We start from the raw sequence: 24,912 nt of genomic DNA on the forward strand, positions 1-24,912 counted from the left end.
TGATGAATTATCTGTCCCACACATATCCCGGCACCTCTTTATTGTGGTCCAGCCAGTGCATCACCAGTAACCATGGCAAAAGAAGACGGAAATGAGAGATGAGCCCCGCTGCACTAGGTGCTATCACTTGGAGGCTGTGACTCAGAAGCTGAGTGGAAGAAAAGGCCTGCCTACCAGGCCTCATTGGGTTTGGAAATGACTTATCCAAACTCCTCAAGGTGGGGCCACTAAACATATGCTCAAGAATACATCCTGTTCAAACTGCTGTTTCACCTATCTGGCCGCTTTGATTTTATTTCAAAAGATGGCGGAAAAAGTGGAAAAGAACACAACCGACGAGCAAGGGCGTACCCTGGTTTTGTACTAGAAACGTTCACTGGAGCCAAGGGGTGGGGTGTCCCTCTTAACTTTCTACAGCTCTTTCCCTGCTCTGCCTCCAGGGTATTTTTTGTGCTGTCTGCCCATCACAATAAGACAAAGCGTTAGCGTGACAGACTACAACTTCGACATATGTTTAATGGCCCTGCCAAATCCACACCGGTATTCTGACAAAGTGTCCCGGGATGACAATATAACTTATTGCTCATGCAGTTAAACATAATGCTTGACTTTTTAAGTTTTTATTTGTTGCCTTTAAAAATCTGCCATCTGAGCTGCCCCAATAGTGTAAGGAAATGATGTGTGGAACCTGTCTTCTCTGCCTTGAACCTGAGACGATGCGAAGCAACAACTGCCTTCCTCCAGTGCAGGGTCGGCTCCTCCCCTAAGGCGGAGCGACGCCCCACTGTCTCTCAGCACTGAAAAAAAGGAAAAATAAAATGATAATTACAAGGTTATTATCATTTGATTTTCCCGTGCTGAGCCAGTTTTGATGGGGCGTGATGGGGCTAGGCTGGGCAGTGCAGGGGGAGGAGTGGTGGCACTCTCTAAGTGCCCGTGACTGTTTTGTCGGCCGTCTCGGGCCAGCCAAACAGTCATACACACTTTACATGTTCCCCACCAGGCTACATTACAGCCTGGGTGGAGAACATGCCCATGCTTCCATTGGCTGTCTGAGCGCCCAGCCACCGCGCTCATTGGCCTAGGGAGCCTGGGTGCCTTCTGCTTCCTGTTAGCAGAGAAGCCAGGAAGAGGATGGAGAGGACGGAGGTGGCTGGGCAGCCGGCCAGCTGGCAGGTAAGTGATCTTATTTCTTTACACCCTCCCCTCCCCACTACCAATTTTTGGGAGTAGTTGCCACTGCTCCAGCGGAAATACATTTAGGTTACCAGTGGCTGAATGCCCGGCTCAGGTAAAGCAAACATATTTGACATACCTATGTCAGGCAGCATTTGTGATAACCATATGTGATGAGTGCATGTAAGGAACACTGGTGCTGAGCCCAAGCAAGGATCACATATATAAGCATCACACAATATGTACCTAAGGGTGCCAATCTATGGAAAAAGCCAAATGAGGAGCAGTTTGTGTGTGTTCAGTGGCAACCAGGGGCTGTGGACCTGAAGAACAGGGAACATTTTGTACTGGTGTATTTGAAGGAGATATACTGGAACAATGCAGTGAGGAACACTGAGTATTGGTAACCCTGGGACCACAGAACAAACACGCAAATTCAAATTGTATATGGATCAGTGTGATAAGCATGTAAAACAGGCGGGTAACGCGTGTAAGGCGTGCAATTTGTGCCAATTGTTGCAGGTGGGAGGCATTAGACAATGCAATTCGTGCCAATGGTTGCAGGTTTTTTTTGTTGCATATTTTATATAGCGCCAACTCGACCCGAAGGTATTGGAGCACTTTACATGAGCACCGGTTACCTTACACATTCAGGCAAGGGGAGATTAAGTTATTTGCCCAGAATCACAGGATGTGGACGCGACCCGAGGCTCGAACCCTGGTTTCCAGCACCAAATTCGGCACTCTAGCCGATGGACCACATCCTCTATCATATCATGTATGCATCGGCATACATTTTAAGGACCTGGGTTTATTTCTCATCATTAAACTTTTAACGAGAGCAAAGAGAGAGGCAGACATGGGAGGAAAAGGAGGAAAAGGATAGGAAAACAACAACAAAGGGAGAAAGCAGTTTTGAAAAAGAACTTGCAAGAGTGAGATGGAAAGACTGGAATCGTAGGGTGGTGGAGGATAGAGGTAGGAGGTGGCATCAAGATTAGGAAGCACTGGCATATAACAACACTGGCACTTGGCAACTCCAGTTCAGCATTGCTGGTACCAGGTTCATAAGGAAAACTTTGGGCCCTTGAAAGTATCATTTGTTTAAAAAAATTAAGCACTGGCGTGCCTGGACAGATTCGAGAACCTGCAAGACTATCACATGATAATAGCACATTCGAAGAGGGTATGTGACTGGCTGGAGTGATGAAGGCATGGACTGAGCCTGCGTGGTTCCCATTTGTGAGGAGTAAATGCAATGTACTCACGCGATGAAGTATGATTGATGAGGGAATAAAAACACAAAAATCATTTTTAATCATTAAACACTTTTGAGAGTTATCTTACAGTGTTGCACTTGGTGCTGTACATGGTCCTTTAGTGTGATCCATTGCTTGCAATTTCTATATTAACAAGCATTGGCAAAGCCAGTAGGTCTCCCTTCGTTGTCAGTCCTTTGGCTTTCTCAATGCTTGTCTTGCTATGTCATGGTATTTTCAAAACTTTATTGTTAAGGAAGTTGTTCAGTCCTTATGAGTCTAAAAAAATTGCTAAAAGCAAAAATATTGTTTTTTCGTCTCAAAAAGCATAGCCTTTGCTCTCTACTTTGTGTGTGGATGTGGGCTTTGTGAAAGGGCTGAATGCCGTCAACCCATGTGAAGGCAGCCAATGGCTGAAGTGAACTGGCCCACTTCCTCATGCTGAGTACTGTAGTGGGCAGAATAAAAATGTGAATGACCCAATAACAGACCAATGGGTGAAGAGGAAAGACATATGGACATATGGGAGTTAAACACCGCTATAAGTATTATACATATAATTTCAGTAAACTTAAAAAGGTCCTGACTAAAACCAGACCTAAAAAGTGTGTGCAGTTTCCTGCAGGAGTGGGTATACTGACAGCTTCCTTTGTTATCTTGATTCTGGAGAGAGATCCCTCCAAAGAGTTCTTTGCAAGGAGTGAGCGGCGTGGGAATTAATTGTGGCAGCATATATTGCATATAGCATGTTAAAGTTCATGCTGAATATTGATTGAGCAGATGGCATGACACAGGTGGTACGAAGACTGGTCATCAGAGGGCCCTACACCGAGACGACTGTCTCATTGGACAGTGAGCTTCGCGAGGTGCGCGTGCGGCAACGAGTCTGTGCCTTTTGCTGAAGATGTGCCTTGGCATCGTTGGTGGGGTTACAGCATCGAATGATCATGGCGTTGTCGATTTCAACACCTAGAGGGACATATCCGAGATAAAGTTTATGGCATCACATCATTTATTATGCATTTCACACTGGCTTAGAAAGAAACGCAAATAATCATATGAAGGATGCTGCATGCTTTCTAAAGTGACTAAATGAGCAATTTCTTGTTTATAGGTAAAAGCTTCACGTTGACCATCACAGTCTTTACTAACCCCACGCAAGTTGCTACTTATCACCGAGCCATTAAGGTCACAGTGGACGGTCCCCGGGAACCGAGAAGTAAGTTCACAGCTTCATCTTTTAATATCAAGGTAAATTTATGTGTATGGGCTCATGCATGTGTGGATACATGCTTGGTGCTCATGCATATGTATGTACATGCGTGGGGCTCATGCATGTGTGTGTACATGCTTTTGGCTCATGCATGTCTGTGTACATGTGTGGGGGTCATTCATGTGTGTGTACATGCTTGGGGCTCATGCATGTGTGTGTACACGTGTGGGGGTCATTCATGTGTGTGTACATGTGTGGGGCTCATGCATGTGTGTGTACACACATGGGGCTCATGCATATGTGTGTCCATGCTTGGGGCTCATACATGTGTGTGTGTGTGTGTGCACGTGTGCACGTGCACACAATATATTTGTTATGCGTCATATTCACTTATCACCAAACACGCAGCTCGAAGTGGTCCGTTCGATGACAGCCGAATGCATTTCCTCTTTGCAATCCATTCTGCTGACCACCCTGGTATATATTTTGCACGTTACGCAGTAGTTATCAGTATTAAGAATGTCACCTGAAAGAAATCTAAAAAATATTGTCGTATCTGCCCCCCATGACGCTCTTCATATTGGTCATCCCTATTATCTTTTTCTCACTGATTTTATTCTCTTGTTTATTCGTTTAGCAAGAGCTACGCTCAGGATAACTAGAGGGTTGTGTAAATAGTGCGGCCATCTATAACTAGTTTATTCGGCTTCTTCTGCCAATGTTTTTTGTGAATCATATTAATAAACCATTGGTTTCATCCATCGATCCGTAATTTAGATCTGATTGCTGATGCCTCTATTTAATATTTGTGTTGCATGATTTTAATGTTAATGCCACACTGTACCATTAGTCCGGCACTCCAAAAATACCTTCTAGTCGTCATGAATTCTCATACAATTATAAATGTATATCCAGTATATCAGCTCACAGGAAACAAATCCATACATTTAGATAGTTGCACATTCTTTTTAATATCAAATTAAACGTTACATACAAAAATGTAAAACCAATAACTAGGGTGAAATACAAGATACAAGCAAATATTTCTTGACATATGTTCTATTATCATTCGTAAGTAAGTGGAAGATGAGACCATATGGCCCCGCTGTTGAGAATGATGGGAAAAACAGCCGACACGTGTTTCTTTTACGAAAGTAACTTCTTCAAGGCTTCATATGTAGAAATTGTCAAATCAAGAAAGGAAGATAAGATGCTAGTGTTCAAATCGTATGGAAGCGGTCGATACCAACGATCCTTAGAGACGGTCAATATTGAATCCAAGCCAATCATCTATAAAGACTCCTTTATAGTGAGGACACGACGCTACATTACCGTGTTTGTGCCGTTTCTGAGGAGGCCTATTATAGCCTCGAACTTCTTTGAAATGCAAGACCATTAGACATATATGTCTTCTGGCTGAATGGCTTCTGGCTGAAACGAGTCCTGTAAAGTGCGATCTGGTGAGATCTTTAACCAGTGCATGGACGTCATTAGGGTTTGTCAGGGGCCGCAGCTGCTTGCCCTTTGCTACCCCCCAGCACTGCTTTTGCGACCCCTGTCCTCATAGGTGGCAAATTCAATGCTAGGAACACACGGGCAGCTGGGGCTCCACTCTCTTAACTTTTTGTTAATTTTTTATATTTCACAAATAGTGAATAAATACAATATATTAGTCACTGACAGTGTAATAAAAATGGAGAAAATAAGCTGGAATATGCCCTTCCTTGACAGCTTAAGTAAGTAAAAAATACTTTCAAATGTATGTTGTGTGCGTGCTCGTGGGTGAGAGTGTTTATGTGTGAGAGAGTTTATATGTGTGAACTTGAGTGTATCTTTACACATGTGTGTGTGTGAATGAAAGTGGAGGTCAAAGGGCATGTGATGTCACTTCCACTACCTCTGGCATTTCGGTGACTTGACGTCCATGAATCAGTGGCCCATTTCCATGTCACACCCCCCTTGCATTTTGCTGCTTATGTCTTGCATTTGTGAGAAGGAAAGCGGAACTGCAAGTATCAGAAGAACAAGAGTGACTGAGTGCACAGGTGCGCTGAGCCTGGGGCGGGCCCAGCACTCTGGTCTGAACTCTAGCCAAACAGCGCTTTTCAGCCTCTGTCACTTTGCATCCTAATAGTGGCAGTCGTGCATTGTCACGTGACAGCAGAAATTCCTTTTTCAGAATGGGGAGGACTGTGGAAAAAGGAGACAAGGCTGGGTGGGAAGCTCACCTCAGACAAGAGCCTGCTTGAGATTTCTGTCTGTAGGGCCGGCTTTAGCGCTGGTGGCGCCCTGTGGGACAATGTCTGTTGGCCCTCCCCCCAATGACCACCTCTGCCACAGATTCCCTCACTAGCACCCTTTAACAGTGTCTCTCAAGTCTCCATAACCACTGTCTCTCAGATTCATTTAGTTTTATAGCGTCAATGATACCAGTGTAAGGTGTCAGAGCACTTTACACCACACACATGTTGCACAGAGACAATCATATGTGTGTAAATCCGTTAATAAGAAATATTACATCAGGCAGGACTACAAGGTGTAGTGTAGGAGTGGCATGTCATTGATACTGGTAGGCAATATAGTTTGAGTCCTTATTCTGGAAAAGCATAAATTCAGAATTTAAAACGTAACATCATTGTTAGGGGTTCTCTTTCATAATAAGAATAGTTTTCTACCCAAATGAATCCTTTTCACAAGATTAGGATGATGAACGATTGGTAAACAAAACATATAGTGCTAACATAAACCTTGAAGTTTGCATGCAGCTCTAGGATGACCGTTAATAACTCAATGTTCTATATTAGGATTTTGACTTCTAAACGACAAGCAACAAAAGGAGCTCTCTTACAGAAGCAGTAACTGATCTATTTACATAATATGCATTACGTTATCCCCATGGTACACGTTCTTAGCAGCAGGCATTTTAACCCTCTGTACTACCTTAGGAAGAGTCAAAACTGCCACTAGACAAACCTCCGGTCTCTTTCCAGGAAGACGATTAATCGCTGGAGTTATCTTGACGTTTTAATTGATGTCTGAAAATTGCTGTAGACCAGGAACAATGTGCTTTTAAAATAATAATATACATTTTAAAAAATGACGCCCCCACCCCAAGTCAACGCCCGATGCGGTTGCACCGGTTGCACCTCCCTAGAGCCAGCCCTGTCTGTCTGATAATAAGTTGACCGTTAAATCTCACTGCAACTCATAGAACTACAGAGATGACTGTCATACTAAGGTAGAGAGGGTCTCACCCCTTTTGGAATCATCTTCCAGCCCAGAATTCCACCACCCAACTAGGCCAAACATCTCCAAAGTCTTCAATGGCATCACCACCCTCCTTTTATGCATTGGTTCACCTCTACTGACTTCAATGGCATGACATTCCCAAGAATGGTTCGGCCCGATTGGTTACAGGTGCCTTACCCAAGCATTGACTTTAAATAGTGGTTCACCTCGAGGACCTTAATGTCCTCAAACGTATCTGTTAGACCCGGAATCCCTGGTTGGCTGAGGTAGGTACCTTAGGCCAAGTAGGGACCCGCGTTCCAACGTCAGGGAAAGGAAGGACACCTTTTTAGATAGCCCCGCTCACCCCCTCAGTAGCTTGGCATGAGCAGCCAGGCTTATCTTCAAGGCAAATGTGTAAAGTATTCGAAACCACGCTCACCATAATCGAATGATGACACCACAAATAGACTCCACACGAGTTTTGTAAAAACGAGTATAAACTTTATATGAAAAGATATATGATAAGATCACACAATATAAAACCAACATATGAGGTTGTGTAATATTTCTCATGGCCGGTTGTTAGGCCAGCCAGCCCTTGTAAGTTCTGGCGATATCAATGAGCACTTCTAAACATTCTCCTGTATTTCTAAAATTATATCATACAGTTGCAATGCTAGAATCAGATACTTGTGCAATGTAATAATACGTCATATGTAACGTACCAATCAGGCACTTTGTAAGATCAAATGCGTGAAACCTCCACCCAATATGACGTTCTGCAAAAATAAGGCAATGTATATACACTAATCAGGTACTTTGTTATGCAGGAGAAATACAATGCGCAAAACGCTAATCAGGTAGATCGTTGTTCAGAAACAATGCAATGCATCATATGACAATCAGGTAGTTTGTTATACAGAAATAATGAAATGTGTAATACGTCAGTCAGGTACTCCGTTCTTCAGAAATGGAATAATGCGTAATACACTCAGGCCCCGATCACCCGGCCTTGGGCGGTCTCTCCACCTCCCATAGTTGCCCCTCACACAGTACGATGTAATACCAAAGTGCAGCTTCGCACCCCTGCCCCTGTACCACCACTCCTTTGGTGATATGGGCCGTGACACGAGCCGAAGCAGAGGCTCGCCCTGCCTACACGAGAGAGAGACCGAGAGCGTCTCCCTCCAAGCCTGCGCCCCACCCCAGGAGTCGACACACGTTACCTGGGGGGCGCAAACTCACTCTCCTCTCCTCAGTCAACGGCTGGACCGCCAATGCAGCTTTGTGAAATGGCAACGGCAGCTTGGGCTTGCAACTCAGCTCCTCCGGGACTGCCGGTCCGGGCCACTTCACTTATGAAGATCTCAGGCTGCCACAAAGCACATCTTCCTTCACTCCAGGTGCACGATCACTGGGCACTCCAGACACGACTCTATGGCTGCACGAAGATCAGCCGCACAGCGACGCTGAGACTCACTTTACTCCGGTGCACATGATAACATAGAAAATCCTCACGAAGGTCTCGTGGTGCTCAACGCACCCGCACACAACGGCATTGAGACTTACTTGGGTTCTGGTGCACACGATGACAAAGCCAACCCTCACGAAAGTCTTGCGGTACACAATGCACCCGCAAGCAACGGCTTTGAGACTCACTTGGCTTCCGGTGCACACGACGACAAGGCCAATCCTTACGAAAGTCTCACGGTGCACAACGCACCCACACACAACAACGTTGAGACTCACTTGGCCTCCTGGGCACACTATCAATGGCAGGCCAGAGTTCCCATTTTAAGGCTACTTGTGTGGGTGGCAAAAATAGTGCAGCAGGCCCACAAGGAGCATTTGCATTACCAGCCCTGGCACACATAGTGCACTTTACTAGTAAGGCAAACATACCAATTATGGACAACCAATTACCATTACTTTATACAGGGAACACTTACAATTTGAAACTGGTTAGCAGTGGTAAAGTTTCCAAAGCATCTAAGTTGGCAACATCATGTCAGAAATAAGGTCTAAGGGGAAAGCAAAAAGTTTAGGGACTTTAACCAAAAAGGGCCAAGTCCTACAGTATCAATTACACTTCATAATCGTCCATCTCCATTTACTTCAAGGGCATTTCTGTAACACATACATCACCCTCCCACCAGTGGTGCACTTCTACTTTTCTCTCTTAGTAACTGCAGACCTTTAATTATTATGATTTATCCCAGAGCAGGTATCCTGGACATTAATGCACTCTTGGTCCCCTCTTGTTATGATTGGGCACTTCTACTAACATCAGTTGGCTCAAACATCGACAATACGCTTCCACCAATGGCTCACCTCTGATGACTTCAATGCTGTCGCCCTCCACACACCTAAATCACCTCTAACAATGAATCACCCTCCCTCTCAAGACATCAAATTTCCACATCTCCCTCCCAACAATGAGTCACCTTGTTTGACGTCAATGGCATCATATGTCAGCATTACAATCCCAACAATGAGTAACAACCATTGACATGAGTGCTATCAATTAACCACACTCCCACCAATAATTCTCCTCCTTTCTTTCCAGCAGAGGTCTCCCAGAGACCTTAATGAGATCTAATTTCACTGTTTCAAAGATGGCAGTGTTTTTAGGTGTGATCTTAATCATGGTCTGTGCAGTTTTTAGGTTTACCCTTATTGGTGCATAGCACAATAATTGTATAAATAATGTGGGTGTTTTCCTTGAAACATCTTGTCAGGACAAACTGCTGATCCAAAGTACCATTGTGAAGCACGGGCAAAAGAAATCTTCCTGCTAGCACTGCCTTAAAATGCAGTGCCTTGAAGATATATATCTACATAGATGTAGTTTAAGTATAGTAAACCCAACTTACCTACATATACGTACATTCACAATAGTCAGGTTGTCGATATTCTCGTCATGATATTTTAACATTTCGACATAAAAAACTCAGTATTCTTGTACAATACTAAACCCTCCACCAAAATGAAGAGGAACCCAATCAGTTAATGGTGATTTTGTAGGATGCTGATGACGACGCTCACAGAGGCTTGCAGGCCCACTCAAGTAGTATTGACTGTAAAGGAGACCAATTGAAGTCCAATATGACTGTGCAGTTAAAAATGCTCCTCTGATTCTGCAAAGTACTTTGGAGATGCCACCTCTAACCGATCCCTGTAGTGCTGCACAGAGAAATACAGAGCAGAGAACTCCCATTTGTGTCCGTTCCTTGAAGAACTTATTTATTGAAGATTCATGCATCGTGCAACCTTATTGGATTTTTAGGGCTTACATGCACATTTAAAGCCAGATGTATCAAGGTTTTGCGTCACCCTTGCACCACGCTTGGGCCTGCATGGCTCAACAAATCTGGAGTAATGTAAGTCAGCGCAAATTGTTGCCTTGCATTACTCTGCCCCAGGGAGGCGTTCCATGGGTGGAGCATAGGTGCTCCCACGCATCCACCCATGGATTTTAGCACATTCCCAGATTTGCCACCAGTGCTAGACCTGGGAATGTGTCAAAATACTACGCTTCCCCAGGTGAGGTGCAACGAGGAGAAATATCTTTATTTCTCCTTATTATTTCCATTATCTACATGTGCTGTATTCTGCCGCATATATAGAAAGAGCAAAATGCCTCTGAGGATTGTTTTTGTGCAGGAAGGTGTCCATTCCTACACAAAAACAATCCTACCTACAATGTAGGCACCCTTGCACCATGACACAAGGTTGCCTACGTTGCTGCTAGGCAGTCAAAAGTGCGCCAGCACAAGAAGAGGGCAGGAATGCACCGTATAATGTTAAATAGGGCACATTCCTGCCCTTTCACTGCAGTGCACTGCCGAATGGTGGCTTGCTGCTTTGCACTGCATGAAAAAATGATAAATATGGGCCTTGGTTTGTAATGCCACGTGGGAATTCTGCATGGCTCGAGCCCAAAGAGAATCAAAGTCACTGACGACTAGCTATCTAGCTGTCTTCTTAGTGGTCCACTTTGAGGTTTGGATAATTAGAGATGCTTAAACCTGAGATGTGGCTCATGTGTATTGATTCCACAACTGGTGCAGTTGACTGTCAGATCAGAAAAAGTGGTTTATTTGTCTATGTCAGCACAGATGATGGAGAAGCCTGCCCATGATTAAAAGGAGAGATGTGGTAGTTCCCATGTAGCATCAGTATTGTGAAAGGGTTGCCTAAAGAGCAAGGTTAGCAGTTCTTTCGCTGTGCACAAATTGACTTTTGTGGTCGATTCTGTATGTTTTTTCTGCCTTGCCTTTGAATGTTGGTTCAGTGTTCAGGGACTCAGTCTTAAATTCCTTGTAGGATGGTAGCGTGGCGCCTGGTGTGGAGGTAGGGCCTTTAAACGCAGATTATTCTCAGGATTTAACGGTCAATGCTTTGCATCAGTGGGAGCCAGTAAAAAGGTTCAGTGTGATGGTTTTGTCATCCTACTTCTGTATCTGTTTCTCGGGCTGTGCGATGTAGACAGTGCTAAAGTAGTCTAAACATCATAAACTACTACGAGATGCACGTATATGATGACACTGAAGGGTTCTGGTGACATAATTTAGTATCACGAAAATTGCAGCATGTGCTTATTTACTTGTATCATGAAAAACCCAGCAAGTCCTTATCGACTTGTGTTGTGAAAGCCATAGCAAGTCCTTATTGACTTGTGTCGTGAAAACCACAGCATGTCCTTATTGACTTTGTGTCGTGAAAACAACAGCATGTCCGTATTGACTTGTGTCATGAACACCACAGCATGTCCTTATTGACTTGTGTCATGAAAACCACAGCATGTCCTTATTGACTTGTGTCGTGAAAACTGCAGCAAGTCCTTTTTGACTTGGATCTTGAAAACCACAGCAAGTCCTTATTGACTTGTGTTGTGAAAACCACAGCATGTCCTTATTGACGTGTGTCATGAAAAACCCAGCAAGTCCTTATTGACTTGTGTCGTGAAAACCACAGCATGTCCTTATTGACTTGTGTTGTGAAACCCACAGCATGTCCTTATTGACTTTGTGTCTTGAAAACCACAGCATGTCCGTATTGACTTGTGTCATGAACACCACAGCATGTCCTTATTGACTTGTGTCATAAAAACCACAGCATGTCCTTATTGAATTGTGTCATGAAAACCACAGCATGTCCTTATTGACTTGTGTCGTGAAAACTGCAGCAAGTCCTTTTTGACTTGGGTCGTGAAAGCCACAGCAAGTCCTTATTGACTTGTATTGTGAAAACCACAGCATGTCCTTATTGACGTTTGTCATGAAAAACCCAGCAAGTTTTTGGCGATGCAGCGCGCGCAACAAAATTCGTTTTATTAATTTTATTAGTCACTTACCTGAAATCGGCCGTTTTCCGCATTTTGCAACCACCCACCCTGCCCCTCCTCTACGCCACGTCACCGCCCCGGTAAAACGCCCTACACGGGTCGTCATTGCCAGATTCCCTTCTTCTCTATTGGGGTGCGCGTGCTGCCGGCCACCCTTCTACTTTTAGATGAAGCAGTGCCTCGCAGTATTCCAGCACAGAAAAGAGTGGTGCCCGGGGCTGGTGCCAGTGCTGTAGCCCTGTCCACATCTAAATCTTACGCAGGAAGACTCATGAATGACTATGAAAATGTTACAGTTCAAAGTTCAAAGGCAATAAGTCATGGGTCATTCTAGCAACAGGTGTGCAGTGAGGCTGGTTTGCCCTAGAGAAGGTAGAGGGAGAGGGCAAGGCAGGCTCACAAGGGATTACGGGGTGTAAGGCAGCTGAGGGCTGCATGGCCGAAGGGACCTCTCCACTTCCCTGCAAAATGTGACGGGCACGTTGTGTCTCATAGAATCAAGCCTGCTAGACATCCTGCTTGTACAGTCGTGTGGAATAGGGAAGCTCCCTTTCCTCCCAAGCCTTGCTATGTTTCTGAAGATACCCCCATCTTAACTGCAACCTTTGAATTTATTTTGTTTCACAAAGTAACAACGTTGCATTTTTTTCCTCCTTTAGCGAGCTGCAACATGCTTCAAATACACCAAAATACAACAATAAAGTAGAATTTAGACAATACTAACCCGTCACACCAAAAAGAGTGAACATCATGGAACATCATGGTTAAAGGGTCCGAGTATTCGCTATATACTAAAGGCTTGCAAATTGAAGACCTAACATAAGTTGAAGAGTAACACAAAAGTGGGACTGTGAAGTTTTTTTGCTGGTATATATATATTACTGATTAAATAATATTCGCAAACATAGCATGTTTTCAAAATCAGTCCACCCAATAATAATACAAAATGACATCAATGATCATCCCCCCACTCTACTGCCATTACATAAGCACCACAATGACAATTTTCTGGCATCTCGATCCACTTGACCAGAACTTGTACATAGAACATGACAAGGTCAATTGTAGCACCAGACCAGTAGCCGCATGGTAAATTGCTCTTTTGTGTGCTTCCATCCCAGGGTCCCCTCCCCCAACACACCCTCCCACCTCATGGGGGCCAAGCACCCCAGGGCTCCAATAAGTCATTGAGCATCGCCTCCAAGGCTCTCATATTGCCCATTACTTTATCATCTCTGCGAGTCTTGCGCATATGCTTCTCTTCCGCTATGGCCCACTCGGCCATATCTCGCTGCCAATCAGAGATCAAAGGCAGAACCAAAAAAATCCACTGAATTGAAATTCTACGTTTTGCCAGAACCAGCCCCAGTAGCAAACAAGCATTTGCAGTGCAATAGGTCTCGCATTTGCGAGAGTTTGAGCTATTAGCATTTTAAATGACAATGCTTTTTATTTATGCCTTTGAAAACCTGCAAGCTGTGCTTAAAGAAGCACTTTGTACTTATAGTCCTTGCTTACGAGAAGCAAGGCTGGCAGTCTATTTTACTGCCAGCCTTGCTTCTCATAAGCAAGGACTATACGTACAAAGTGCGTGTTTATGCACCACTTGCAGGTTTTTAAAACAAATGAATAAAAGACATTGTCATTTACAATGCCAATAGCACAAACTGAAATGCCAGACCTATTGCATTGCAAATGCTTTTTGACTTGTGTCGTCAACACCACAGCAAGTCCTATTTGACTTGTGTCATGAAAACCACAGCATGTCCTTTTTGACTTGTGTCGTGAAAACCACAGCATGTCCTTTTTGACTTGTGTCATGAAAACCACAGAAAGTACCTGTTGACTTGTGTAATGAAAACCACAGCATGTCCTTATTGACTTGTGTCATGAAAACCACAGCATGTCCTTATTGACTTGTGCCGTGAAAAACACAGAAAGTACCTGTTGATTTGTGTCATGAAAACCACAGCATGTCCTTATTGACTTGTGTTGTGAAAACCACAGAAAGTACCTGTTGACTTGTGTAATGAAAACCACAGCATGTCCTTATTGGCTTGTGTCATGAAAACCACAGCATGTCCTTATTGACTTGTGCCGTGAAAAACACAGAAAGTACCTGTTGACTTGTGTCATGAAAACCACAGCATGTCCTTTTTGACTTGTGTTGTGAAAACCACAGCATATCCTTATTGACTTGTCATGATAACCACAGCAAGTCCTTATTGACTTGTGTCATGAAACCTACAGCATGTCCTCATTGACTTGTGTCATGAAAACAAACATAAACATTGACTTGTGTCATGAAAACCACAGAAAGTACCTGTTGACTTGTGTCGTGAAAAACTCAGCATGTCCTTATTGATTTGTGAATACAAAGAATCTGGCATTTCCTTTTTTGTTACATTTGGTTTGTGCATTGAATAAAAAAGACAGTTTTAAAAACAAGACACTAAATTAAGAGCATTTAGTTTTAAAGTATAGTAGTTGGTAGTCCACAGAATTAAACATGTTTATGATTCATGTTGAAGTAAGGCAGATGGTGGGGCTTGCACAAGGATTTCACAATTTTTCTTTTAAAAGTGTTGTTTTAAAAACATATTTTGTCTTCTGCAATGCAGGTAGGGGGGATTGATGTTTATTGTTAAAAAAAGCTCAGCTAACAAAAGTGAGCATTTTCTACAAAACGTTCAGGATGGGGTTGTGGAACAGAGGCATCTGAATGAACAAAAGTTTGCATTTCTTCTAGAATGATTATGCTGAGGGAATCAATGGGGACTCTGTGAATGGAGAGAATGAAACAAACTGAGGCGTCTAATTTATTGAAATTAAGTGATTTTTAGCAATCCATGTTGAACATTTATCCATGGAACTTTGCTTTACAAATTGTGTGGAAATTAGGCACTGCTGGGGTTATTTACAAGGCCCTTGCGCTGCCGGTGCCTCACTTTCCATGACGCTCCGGTGGCGCAGAGTACAGACCCATATCTATGAGGCCACGCAAAGCCACTTTGCATCGCTTTTCATGGCCTCGTTTGAAACATTCCCAGATTTACAAGGATCTGTAAATCTGGGAATGCATCAAAACTGTACGCCTCCCCAGAGGAGATGTAACAAGGAGAAGAAATATCTTTATTTCTCCTAGTATTTTCATCTTACAGCACACATAGAAACAGGAAAAGTCTCCACAGATTGTTTTTGTGCAGGAAGGACAGACTGGGAGGAAGCCCTAGAAAAGGATAGGGATCAGTGTAGAGGACATGGGGCACACAGGAGAGGTGCAGCCAGGGCCGGCTTTAGTACGGTGGCACCCAGTGCGACAATCATTTTTGGAGCCCCCACACCCCATGATCGCCTCCTCAGATTCTATCACTACCACCGGGCATAAGTGCCCCTTATCTCCCCAATCATAAGGTATTGCTAAACACAGCTCTCCCCCCCTGAGGTTGGCGCCCCTTCCACAGGTCAGCACCCAGTGCGGCCGCACCAGTCGCACTGCCCTAAAGCTGGCCCTGGGCGCAGCACTGACACAGAAAAGTAGCACTGCCTGTAACAGTGCATGTGATCCTCAAGTACATACCCACACAAAGACTAGGTACAATAAGGGTAGCAGCATTGCAAGAATCCATTTCATTGTCATGAAACAGGCAGCAACAGTGTAAACTTCACATGCACAGAACATGCACATCATTGGTTGCACCAATGCAATATCTATTGGTTTTGCAGAATCTCGGGGTTTTCGTGATCTCAAATTGAGTAAACAAATACGCCAAGGGCCGTGGGGAGAGCATGAGGACATCTTGGGACCTAAGAAACAGATATAGTCAACAATATAGGTAAACCCTCTCTAGATGGTGTGGCTCACTTCAAGAAAGTATCTTTAAAGCAATGCATCCTGCACAGGAGACCGTCTCTAGAGTACTCTCTCAAGCTCAGGAGGCCACCAATGGAGGTTGCCTCTCTTTTGTTCTGTCCAGACCTGGAGTCCGGTTCTGGAAGCCTCATCTGTAGTTTTATTTCCCTTTCTAGTGACTGCAGTGTTGCTGGTGACTGCAGAGGGAATGGTGTCGTATGACTGCTGAGTGAATGACGACTGCTGAGGGACTAAATGGGAACATCTCCATGCATGGACTGGTAACGAGGCATGCAGTTTCAAAATGGGAACAATCATATCTAGAAAAAGGGTAAATGCATCTTCAGTGCAGGCCATGAATAATGCTTCCTAATCCTTTTCCAATGGAAGTGTTCCTTTGTCAATGGAAGGATATGTGGGAGATCCAGCAACTTTCTGTTAAGTGGGCAATTTCTTGAAAGACACACTCCAATATTTTCCTCCGAGTGGTGCTGAATTGCCACGTTATCAGTATGTAAAACAAGACAGAAAAGTGGGCGCAATGATAAGTAGTGATTAGCCCCCCTCCCAAACTAATGGAAAGACAAAACCAAGATGGCAGTGAGCAGCAGAACTCTAAGTAGAAAGTGGATGAGGAGGAGAGGCGCTTCTAGCAGTGCCGTTGTCCATACATGTGATGGCGTGTTTGTGGGGAAAGTGATCCCTTGTTCTGTTAATACATTTCGAAAAGAACTTATGCACAGTTAAGGCTTCTGGACTCTAAAGGAGTCTAGCGGAATGCTCCACGCTCATCCTTTTAAGAACCAACACCGTCTGTAGTACTTGTTGGAAGGCATAAGCCTGCCTCAAGTCCAGTTCTTTCTCAATGTTGAGCAGTCTCAATAAGTACTTGACAAAGGAGCAAAGGCGTACTGCTGTACTCCATCCAAGAAGAAGGCAAGGCCAGATTTGTGGCATTTTGCTTTCAGAAGAGCCATTTTAGTTGCCAAGTCCCTTGTGATGCCTGTCTCTAATTTGTTTCAGACTCCAGATGCACTGTGAATGTCCTGAGGATAGGGAACGGGCTGACTGATGGAGGAGAGGGTGATAAAAGTAAATCGAACACTGCATCTCCACTATGGGAATGCAGCTCCCAGCCAAACTGGCTTCAATTATAGTAGATTTGACCACTTTGGTGTAGAAGCCCCTGCTATCCCGAAGGAGAACTTAACATTTTTGGCAGATTTTCTGCCGCTACTCAGTCAGAGGAGAGAAATTAGTCCCAGTGGCAGACAGAAAGAGTCTAATGCAAATTCTAGCTGAGACCCCAAGGTTTTGTGGTATGTTCAAGCACAGGCCCTTGCAGTAATCTAAACACGATGACAGCATCTATGTGATCGAGACACTCCTCTGTGACTCAGCAAGCAGAGGAATTATTTTTCACAAAACAAAATTGGTGAAAAAAAGATCTCGATGCTGCCTAGTGAGTGGGAACGCACAATATTTTGCCAGACAACATATTCAAGATTTTCACCGTAGTTACAGGATTATGGCATGCCATAAAGATTGAAGTCCAGTAGTGACCCAAGAGGGCTAAATCCATGTAATACTATTGTAATTGCATTTATATAGCGCTTACTACTCCTGGCGAGGCGTCGAATCGCTTTTTCTACAATTAGCACTCTACTCTGGCACCCATAAAAGATTAGTAGCAAATTAGTATAGTGAAATAGGAAAGTAATTTGAGTGGTGGATGTGTTAGTCAGTTATAGCCAGGTATTTGGATTTAGAGTGATAGTGGAGGGATAAAAGAGGGAAAAAGATTTTCATTTATACACCGATTGCTACCCCTGATGGGGTGCTGAAGGGCTTTTTTGGCGAGTAGCATGCTACTCCGGAACCCATTAAAGATTAGTGGTGAATTAGTATTGTGAAATATGAAAGTAATTTGAGTGGGGGATATTTTAGTCAGTTGTTTGCTATCAGTTATCAGTTATTTACTATCATGCCTTTTATTTGAGAAAAATGTACAACAATGCCTCGTCAGGGGTAGTAAGCTCTATATAAATACTAAAGCATACAGTGAATCAAATGAGAATCAGCAATCAACGTAGTCAATGGTTATTCTGAAAATCTAGCAAGGCTCCAGCCCTCACAGACCCAGACTGGACACCCTGCCCTAGGATATCACTAATGAGATTGTATTCCCTCACAGACAGAAACCTCAGTTTCCTGCACACTCAGAGATGCCTGTCTGATAGGGTAGTGGTGAGGCAAGATGCAATCTGAAGGATCACTTACATCACGGAGAGCAATGTTGATGGGTAGGGGCATGAAATGTTGGGGAATTATAGTCGAGCGTGAAAGATGAAGGAACAATTTAATAGGACAAGTTAGTGAGTTTCTCTTTTGCATTGCTGGGAATCTAAATAAATATTTAAGTAAATCATTGAATTAGTTTGTTGAGAACGTAATAATTTGAAATGTGTTGCTTATGCCAATGCCGCAAGCCTACTTCTTATGAAGAATTTTTGAGATTGAGTAGTCCTGTATCCAACTTTTAAATAGTTATTTATTGCACTAACTTTGACATGTATGTAACTTTTGCTAACAATGATTTCCATACATAGTAAGAATCAAAAGGTAAAGAGAAAAAAACGTAAAAGCAATTTTAATGAAACTGCATCGAACAATCATTTAGATTGTTAGAAAGCACTTAACATGCATGTAGATTATAGCAAATATTTATTCAATAATATATTAATTGCTTCTGTCAATGTAGTGATTATTTGCTTCTGAAATAGGGTTACCAAATATTGTTCTCTATGAACAACTATGCTGGGATATAGAAATAGTATATGCAGCATGTATTGTAAAGGACAGCCCCACAGTGTACGCGCCTTGTCGTGAATGTTTATCCCATGCTTAGGTGCCGATCGGGAGACCATCCATTTCAAACTTCACCTAAAATCTTCTGACATTTTAATATAAGTTTGCTGCTAAAAGATAATGCATATACCCTATGGAAACAGCTTGACATGCAAAAAACATAACACCTCAACTTTTTGACAGTGGCTATAATCACTACAGTAATTCTGCAGTTTTACAGTTTTCTTCAACCAAATTTTTAAAATTGGGCATGTAGCTTTCGATACAATTATGTTTCTGCCTAATTTAGATGCTGCAAACTTTTCCAAATGTGAAAAGACATTTTAGAACTGTTAATTCTTAGTACAAAACAAAAATGGTACCCAATTGCCTGAGTGTAATTCCATAATTATGTTTTTTTTAACAAAAGAAGCCGTAAGCCTCAAAAGAAGCAACCTCCAGTTTTCCGCTATGGCAGTATTTAGCCTTTCATGTCAGTTCTAGTGCCATGTCTTCACAGAGCTAGTCCCATGAAGACATTTCAGGCGATCTATGGCTACTAGTGAGTAAGGATGGGCCTAGACACACATAGAAACTGCTAAGAAGAAATTACAGTTGATTCAAGTTACATCTTGGTACTGGGTACTGCCACGTAATGGTGCCATATGGTATGTTCCTAGAAATAATTGAACTTCCTTTGTGTTTTATCTCTGGTGGACACATGTAGTTCAATTTCAGAAATGGATACAACACAAATGGATTCAGCAGACATCATTTGCAAGTTTCTCAGCTAGAATTTCCATCAGAGTATTACCTTTAGCATAGTTTGGAAGCACAGCAAGTGTTCCAATCAAGTGGTTTAAACTTCCTGAGACCCTGGGTCTCCCAGTCCTGTGACCCATTGACTGACTTACAGACACATAAAGAATATTGTCCTGGTGCTGACTTGATTTCTCAAATGTTCTAATGTAAAGCGAAGAAGACTTATCCAAACCTTAAAAACCAAATCAAGAGCTATATCCGCCTGTGAGTTGCCTTTATGGAGGAGCAGAGGAAGCAAATTCCAAATCAGAGAGAGTTGACAATGAAATGATCTCCCACCAAAGCGTTCTTATCTTTTAGGTGCATGGCAAGATGGATAGGTTTGGGCAGCCAAACTTAGGCATCCATTGTTTGATAGAGGAGCAGTACTTCAATAAGTTAGGAAGATGCTAGAGCAGGAAGTCCCTGGTGCACAAGGCATAAAGTCCACATTCAATCCATTTTTTATTGGGTAACCATAAAGCATTGTCGGTGGCAGGGCGATGGGATTGGTGCGTGTCAGTCCGAGGCAAGCAAAGCAGCATCATTTGGTGCTTTTTGTATTTCCTGATATAATTGCATTAAACCCCCTAGAACTTACATATACAAACGTTAATTAGAGACTTCTGATCAAAAATTAATTTCAACAAAGTTTTATAAAGAGGTCACGGTTGCTACAGCTTTTGAATGAACTGTTGATCGTGTGATGATAGATCTTCAGGAACAAAAATACCTTTACCCCAAAAATGCGAATGCTAACAATCACATTGCACAGACACCCGTTTATAAGATAGGCATTCCCATACTAATTCATCTTGTAAAAGCAGCAGGGTGAATATCCAGGTAAATTATATGAGTGCTCTCGTAAGCCAAGATGCTTTTTATCAAAGTCTTGAAAGTGTGAGGGTGCATTCTGTTGGCTACTGCAGTTGGTGTCATAAAAGCTGAATTGTTATTTGGTCAGTTTTTATTTGCAATGTAATTTTACATTTCTAATAATAAGATATAAAAATCAGAGTCTTTATTAACTGTATCTCGCCCTTCCTCTGCTAGAGCAACATGCTACATTCTTTGCAATAAGAGGTCTCAGCTGCAGCTCCCATACTTTCTTCAATGATTTGCATCTCGTATAGTTTCTGAAATCAGCTGTCGCTCCTTACTTTCTGATATCAGCTCTGGCTTCTATAGTTTCTTAAATCAGCTGCAGCTCTTATAGTTTCTGAAATCAGCTGTGGCTCCTATAGTTTCTGAAATCAGCTGTGGCTCTTATAGTTTGTGAAATCAGCTGTGGCTCATATAGCTTCTGAAATCAGCTGCTGCTCCTATTGCTTTTTAAATCAGCTGCGGCACTTATAGTTTCTTAAATCAGATGGGGCTCCTATAGTTTCTTAAATCAGCTGTGGCTCCTATAGTTTCATAAATCAGCTGCGTTTTTTATAGCTTCATAAGTCAGCTGTGGCTCTTATAGTTTCATAAATCAGCTGCGGCTCCTATAAAATCTTAAATAAGCTGAGGTTCGTATAGAGTCTTAAATCAGCTGTGGCTCTTATAGTTTCTTAAATCAGCAGTGGGTCTTATAATTTCTGAAATAAGCTGCGGCTCCTATAGCTTCTTAAATCAGCTGCGGCTCTTATAGTTTCTTAAATCAGCTGTGGGTCTTATAATTTCTGAAATCAGCTGGGACTCCTATAGCTTCTTAAAGCAGCTGTGGCTCTTATAGTTTCAAAAACCAGCTGCTGCTCCTCTAGTTTCTTACATAAGCTGCGGTTCATATAGTTTCCTAAATCCGCTGCAGCTCTTATAGTTTCTTCAATCCGCTTAATCTCTTATATTTTCTTAAATCAGCTGTGACTCTTATAATTTCTCAAATCAGCTGCGGCTCCTATAGCTTTTTAAATCAGTTGCAGCTCTTATAGTTTCTTAAATTAGGTGTGGCACTCATAGTTTATTGAATCAGGTGTGGCACTCATAGTTTATTAAATCAGCTGTGGCTCCTATAGCTTCTTAAATCAGCTGCAGCTCTTCTACTTTCTTCAATCAGCTGTGGCTCTTATAGTTTGTTAAATCAGCTGCGGCTCTTATAGTTTCTAAAATCAGCTGCAGCTCTTATACTTTCTTAAATCAGCTGTGGCTCTTATAGCTTCTTAAATCAGCTGCAGATCTTATACTTTCTTAAATCAGCTGTGGCTCTTATAGTTTGTTAAATCAGCTGCGGCTCTTATAGTTTCTAAAATCAGCTGTGGCTCCTATAGTTTCTTAGATAAGCTGCGGTTCATATAGTTTCTTAAATCAGCTGCAGCTCTTATAGGTTCTTAAATCAGCTTCATCTCTTATAGTTTCTTAAATCAGCTGTGAGTCTTATAGTTTCTCAAATCAGCTGTGGCTCCTATAACTTCTTAAATCAGCTGCTGCTCTTAAAGTTTCTTAAATCAGCTGCAGCTCTTATACTTTCTAAAATCAGCTGCGGCTCCTATAGCTTTTTAAATCAGTTGCAGCTCTAATCGTTTCTTAAGACAGGTGTGGCACTCATAGTTTATTAAATCAGCTGTGGCTCCTATAGCTTCTAAAATCAGCTGCAGCTCTTATACTTTCTTAAATCAGCTGTCTCTCTTATAGTTTGTTAAATACGCTGCAGTTCTTATAGTTTCTAAAATCACCTGCAGCTCTTATACTTTCTTAAATCTGCTGTGGCTCTTATAGCTTCTTAAATCAGCTGCAGCTCTTATACTTTCTTAAATCAGCTGTGGCTCTTATAGTTTCTAAAATCAGCTGCGGCTCTTATTGTTTCCTAAATCAGCCGCGGCTCTTATAGTTTGCTAAACCAGCTGCAGCTCTTATAGTTTCTTAAATCAGCTGCGGCTCGTATACTTTCTTAAATCAGCTGCGGCTCCTATAGTTTCACAAGACCTCTTGCTATTACCCTAAGTAGTTCTTGGAATGTTCTAGCAGCAGGATTTACGTTGGTTCAGAGAAGGACAATCAGTGTACATTGGGCTTATTGTAAAGATGAGAAATGTTACAATGAACCCTATTCCAGATGCAAGAAAGTAGAATGCACATTCCGTGCTGTGATGACCTAGACTAGGCAATAGTCAATCACGAACTTCGAAAATTCCAAATTATAGCGTGCGCATCGCTGGGAGAAACAGATGCGCCATAGCCAGTAATAGCAGAGCTTAATGATCAAACGCTCAGCAGGCTGATGCTTGAAATCGATAAATAATTAAATAATCCCCTGCTGTAGCGTGCGCATCGCAGTAAGTAGCACAGGAGCGCTGAGTAACAGCACTAACGAAATGTCACCTCAAGCGTGTGCATCGCTGGCAAATAAGCAGGTGCACGGCAATTCGAAAATAAATAAATAAAGCGTGCGCGTCGCTGAATAAAATGACTGGGCTTCAGGCGCGCTGTGCTTGTTGCCGGTAATCACAATTATAATCACCCAACTCAAGATGGCGTCGCGTCGCGTGATGACGTCGATCCGCCGAATCAGACACCAGCGCTCAGTACGTAAAGTGACGTCTAGGAGATGAGCGCGCGCCGGCTGGGTGCTCCGAGTGCTCCGCACAAATTACTTGATAAAAACCACGTACCTCCTTGTAACCTCACCACACAGGCAGCCGGCCAGCGTATCTTGACTTGTAGCGCGATTCTGCAGTTCCTGCTCCGAAGACGGTGAAAGGATACAGGTACGGTGGTTTATTCATAAAACTTCATAAATCCTCCTTTGCGTGGGTATGTGGGTGGAGTCGCTGCTCGTCGCCAAATGTAAAGATGAGAAATACGCAGTCTCCAGATGCATGAATAAGTCTTTATTCATCAATTTCACCCAACACACACGGAGCGTCCTCCCAGGCAGGCAATGAACGGCAACTGTCCTACCGACATCGAATCCCCGCCAGCGAACGCTCCATGCATCCGACTACATTCAAACGACTACAAACTACTATAACATATGTGCGCATCGCGCGCTAGCCGCGCGATGCTCCACAAGTCCACCACTACACCTATGGTATATATTTTGTTAAATACAAACACAGCACCAATGTTATAGAGGAAAAAGTAACTCTTGTTGCAGGAAGGAAAGATCTAGCTCAGTTGTATATGGCGCCCGGTGCAACGACTCTTTGAAAACTGAAGGTCACATGTTCAAGTCCTTACATTGATTACTGTGGTGTTCTACCTTACAAGGTCAATAAATGTGCATTATTGAATTAGTTAAGAATAACAGGTGTCATGTTTTGTGGGACAAGAGATTGCGTTAGTGAGTGCACGCTTAACATAAAACCTATAAAGTATTCACCCTCTGAAATAGAAAGCAGATAATCTTATAGCAGTTGTAAACTCTTTATTAATGCCTTCCCTGCAAATTATAATGTTTTTCACTGTGATGCTGAAAATCAGCAGTTATGGAGTAACAACACGCCTGCATTATTGCAAGTACATTTTATTCTACAGTGCGTAGACCATCCGCTAAAAGAACTGCATTTCTGTCTTTTTAAACCCCATACTATAATTGTTTCAAATGCATGAGTGGTGTCTTTGTTTCCTTCCTAAACCATAAGTAGAAAGAGGGTAAAGGAGCAGAGCAGGCCTGAATATGAACCTCTTAATTGACGAATATGACGCTGAATGTTTCGTTTGCAAAACATGATGATGTAAATGTGCCTGTCTCTTATTCAGAAGCCATTGCTTAATAACTTTTATGTCACAATAAAAAGGGAGTCGACAAACACATGTTATTTGATGTGTTTCTTTCTAAGAGCATAATATCAACCAGAGGCGCAAATAGAGGCAAATTTCGGGGGGGAGCTAATAAAAATTTTTTTGGGGGGGGGGGCTTATTCTTCCAGCAATAGGCAGAGTGGAGATGCAGTGGCTCTAAGAAGGGGTGAAAAACAACAAAGCATCGTTAACAAGTAAATGGTCTATTAAAGACCTGTGAATTACTTGAATGCGGCTGCAATAAGATGGATGCCAGACCACAACAGCTCAAAAACTGTCTGTGTGTGTGCCCGGGAAGCTGTCTCAGCCCGGGCTGACACACACAATGGGGGGGTTTGAAGCCCTTTGAGCCCAATGGGCGTTGCGCGCCTGATATCAACATTTAGATATTTGCATGAGAGTACTGACAACAATCCATGAATATAATACAAAGTGTCTTCTGTCGTACTGCACATTATCG

General features: G+C 42.8%; 1 protein-coding gene across 4 annotated transcripts in view; it reads left to right on the forward strand.

The window, feature by feature from the left end:
• Nucleotides 1–24,912, forward strand: part of RUNX3 (RUNX family transcription factor 3) — a 460,239-nt gene that overhangs the window by 315,928 nt on the left and 119,399 nt on the right. For all 4 annotated transcript variants that reach the window (XM_085647821.1, XM_085647818.1, XM_085647820.1 and 1 more), the window contains one exon: nt 3,550–3,654. In XM_085647821.1, coding sequence (XP_085503947.1) covers nt 3,550–3,654 — 105 coding nt within the window. The remainder of the gene's footprint in view (nt 1–3,549; nt 3,655–24,912) is intronic.

The sequence above is a fragment of the Triturus cristatus genome, chromosome 3_2, assembly GCF_964204655.1.
Source record: "Triturus cristatus chromosome 3_2, aTriCri1.1, whole genome shotgun sequence".
NCBI lineage: Eukaryota > Metazoa > Chordata > Amphibia > Caudata > Salamandridae > Triturus > Triturus cristatus.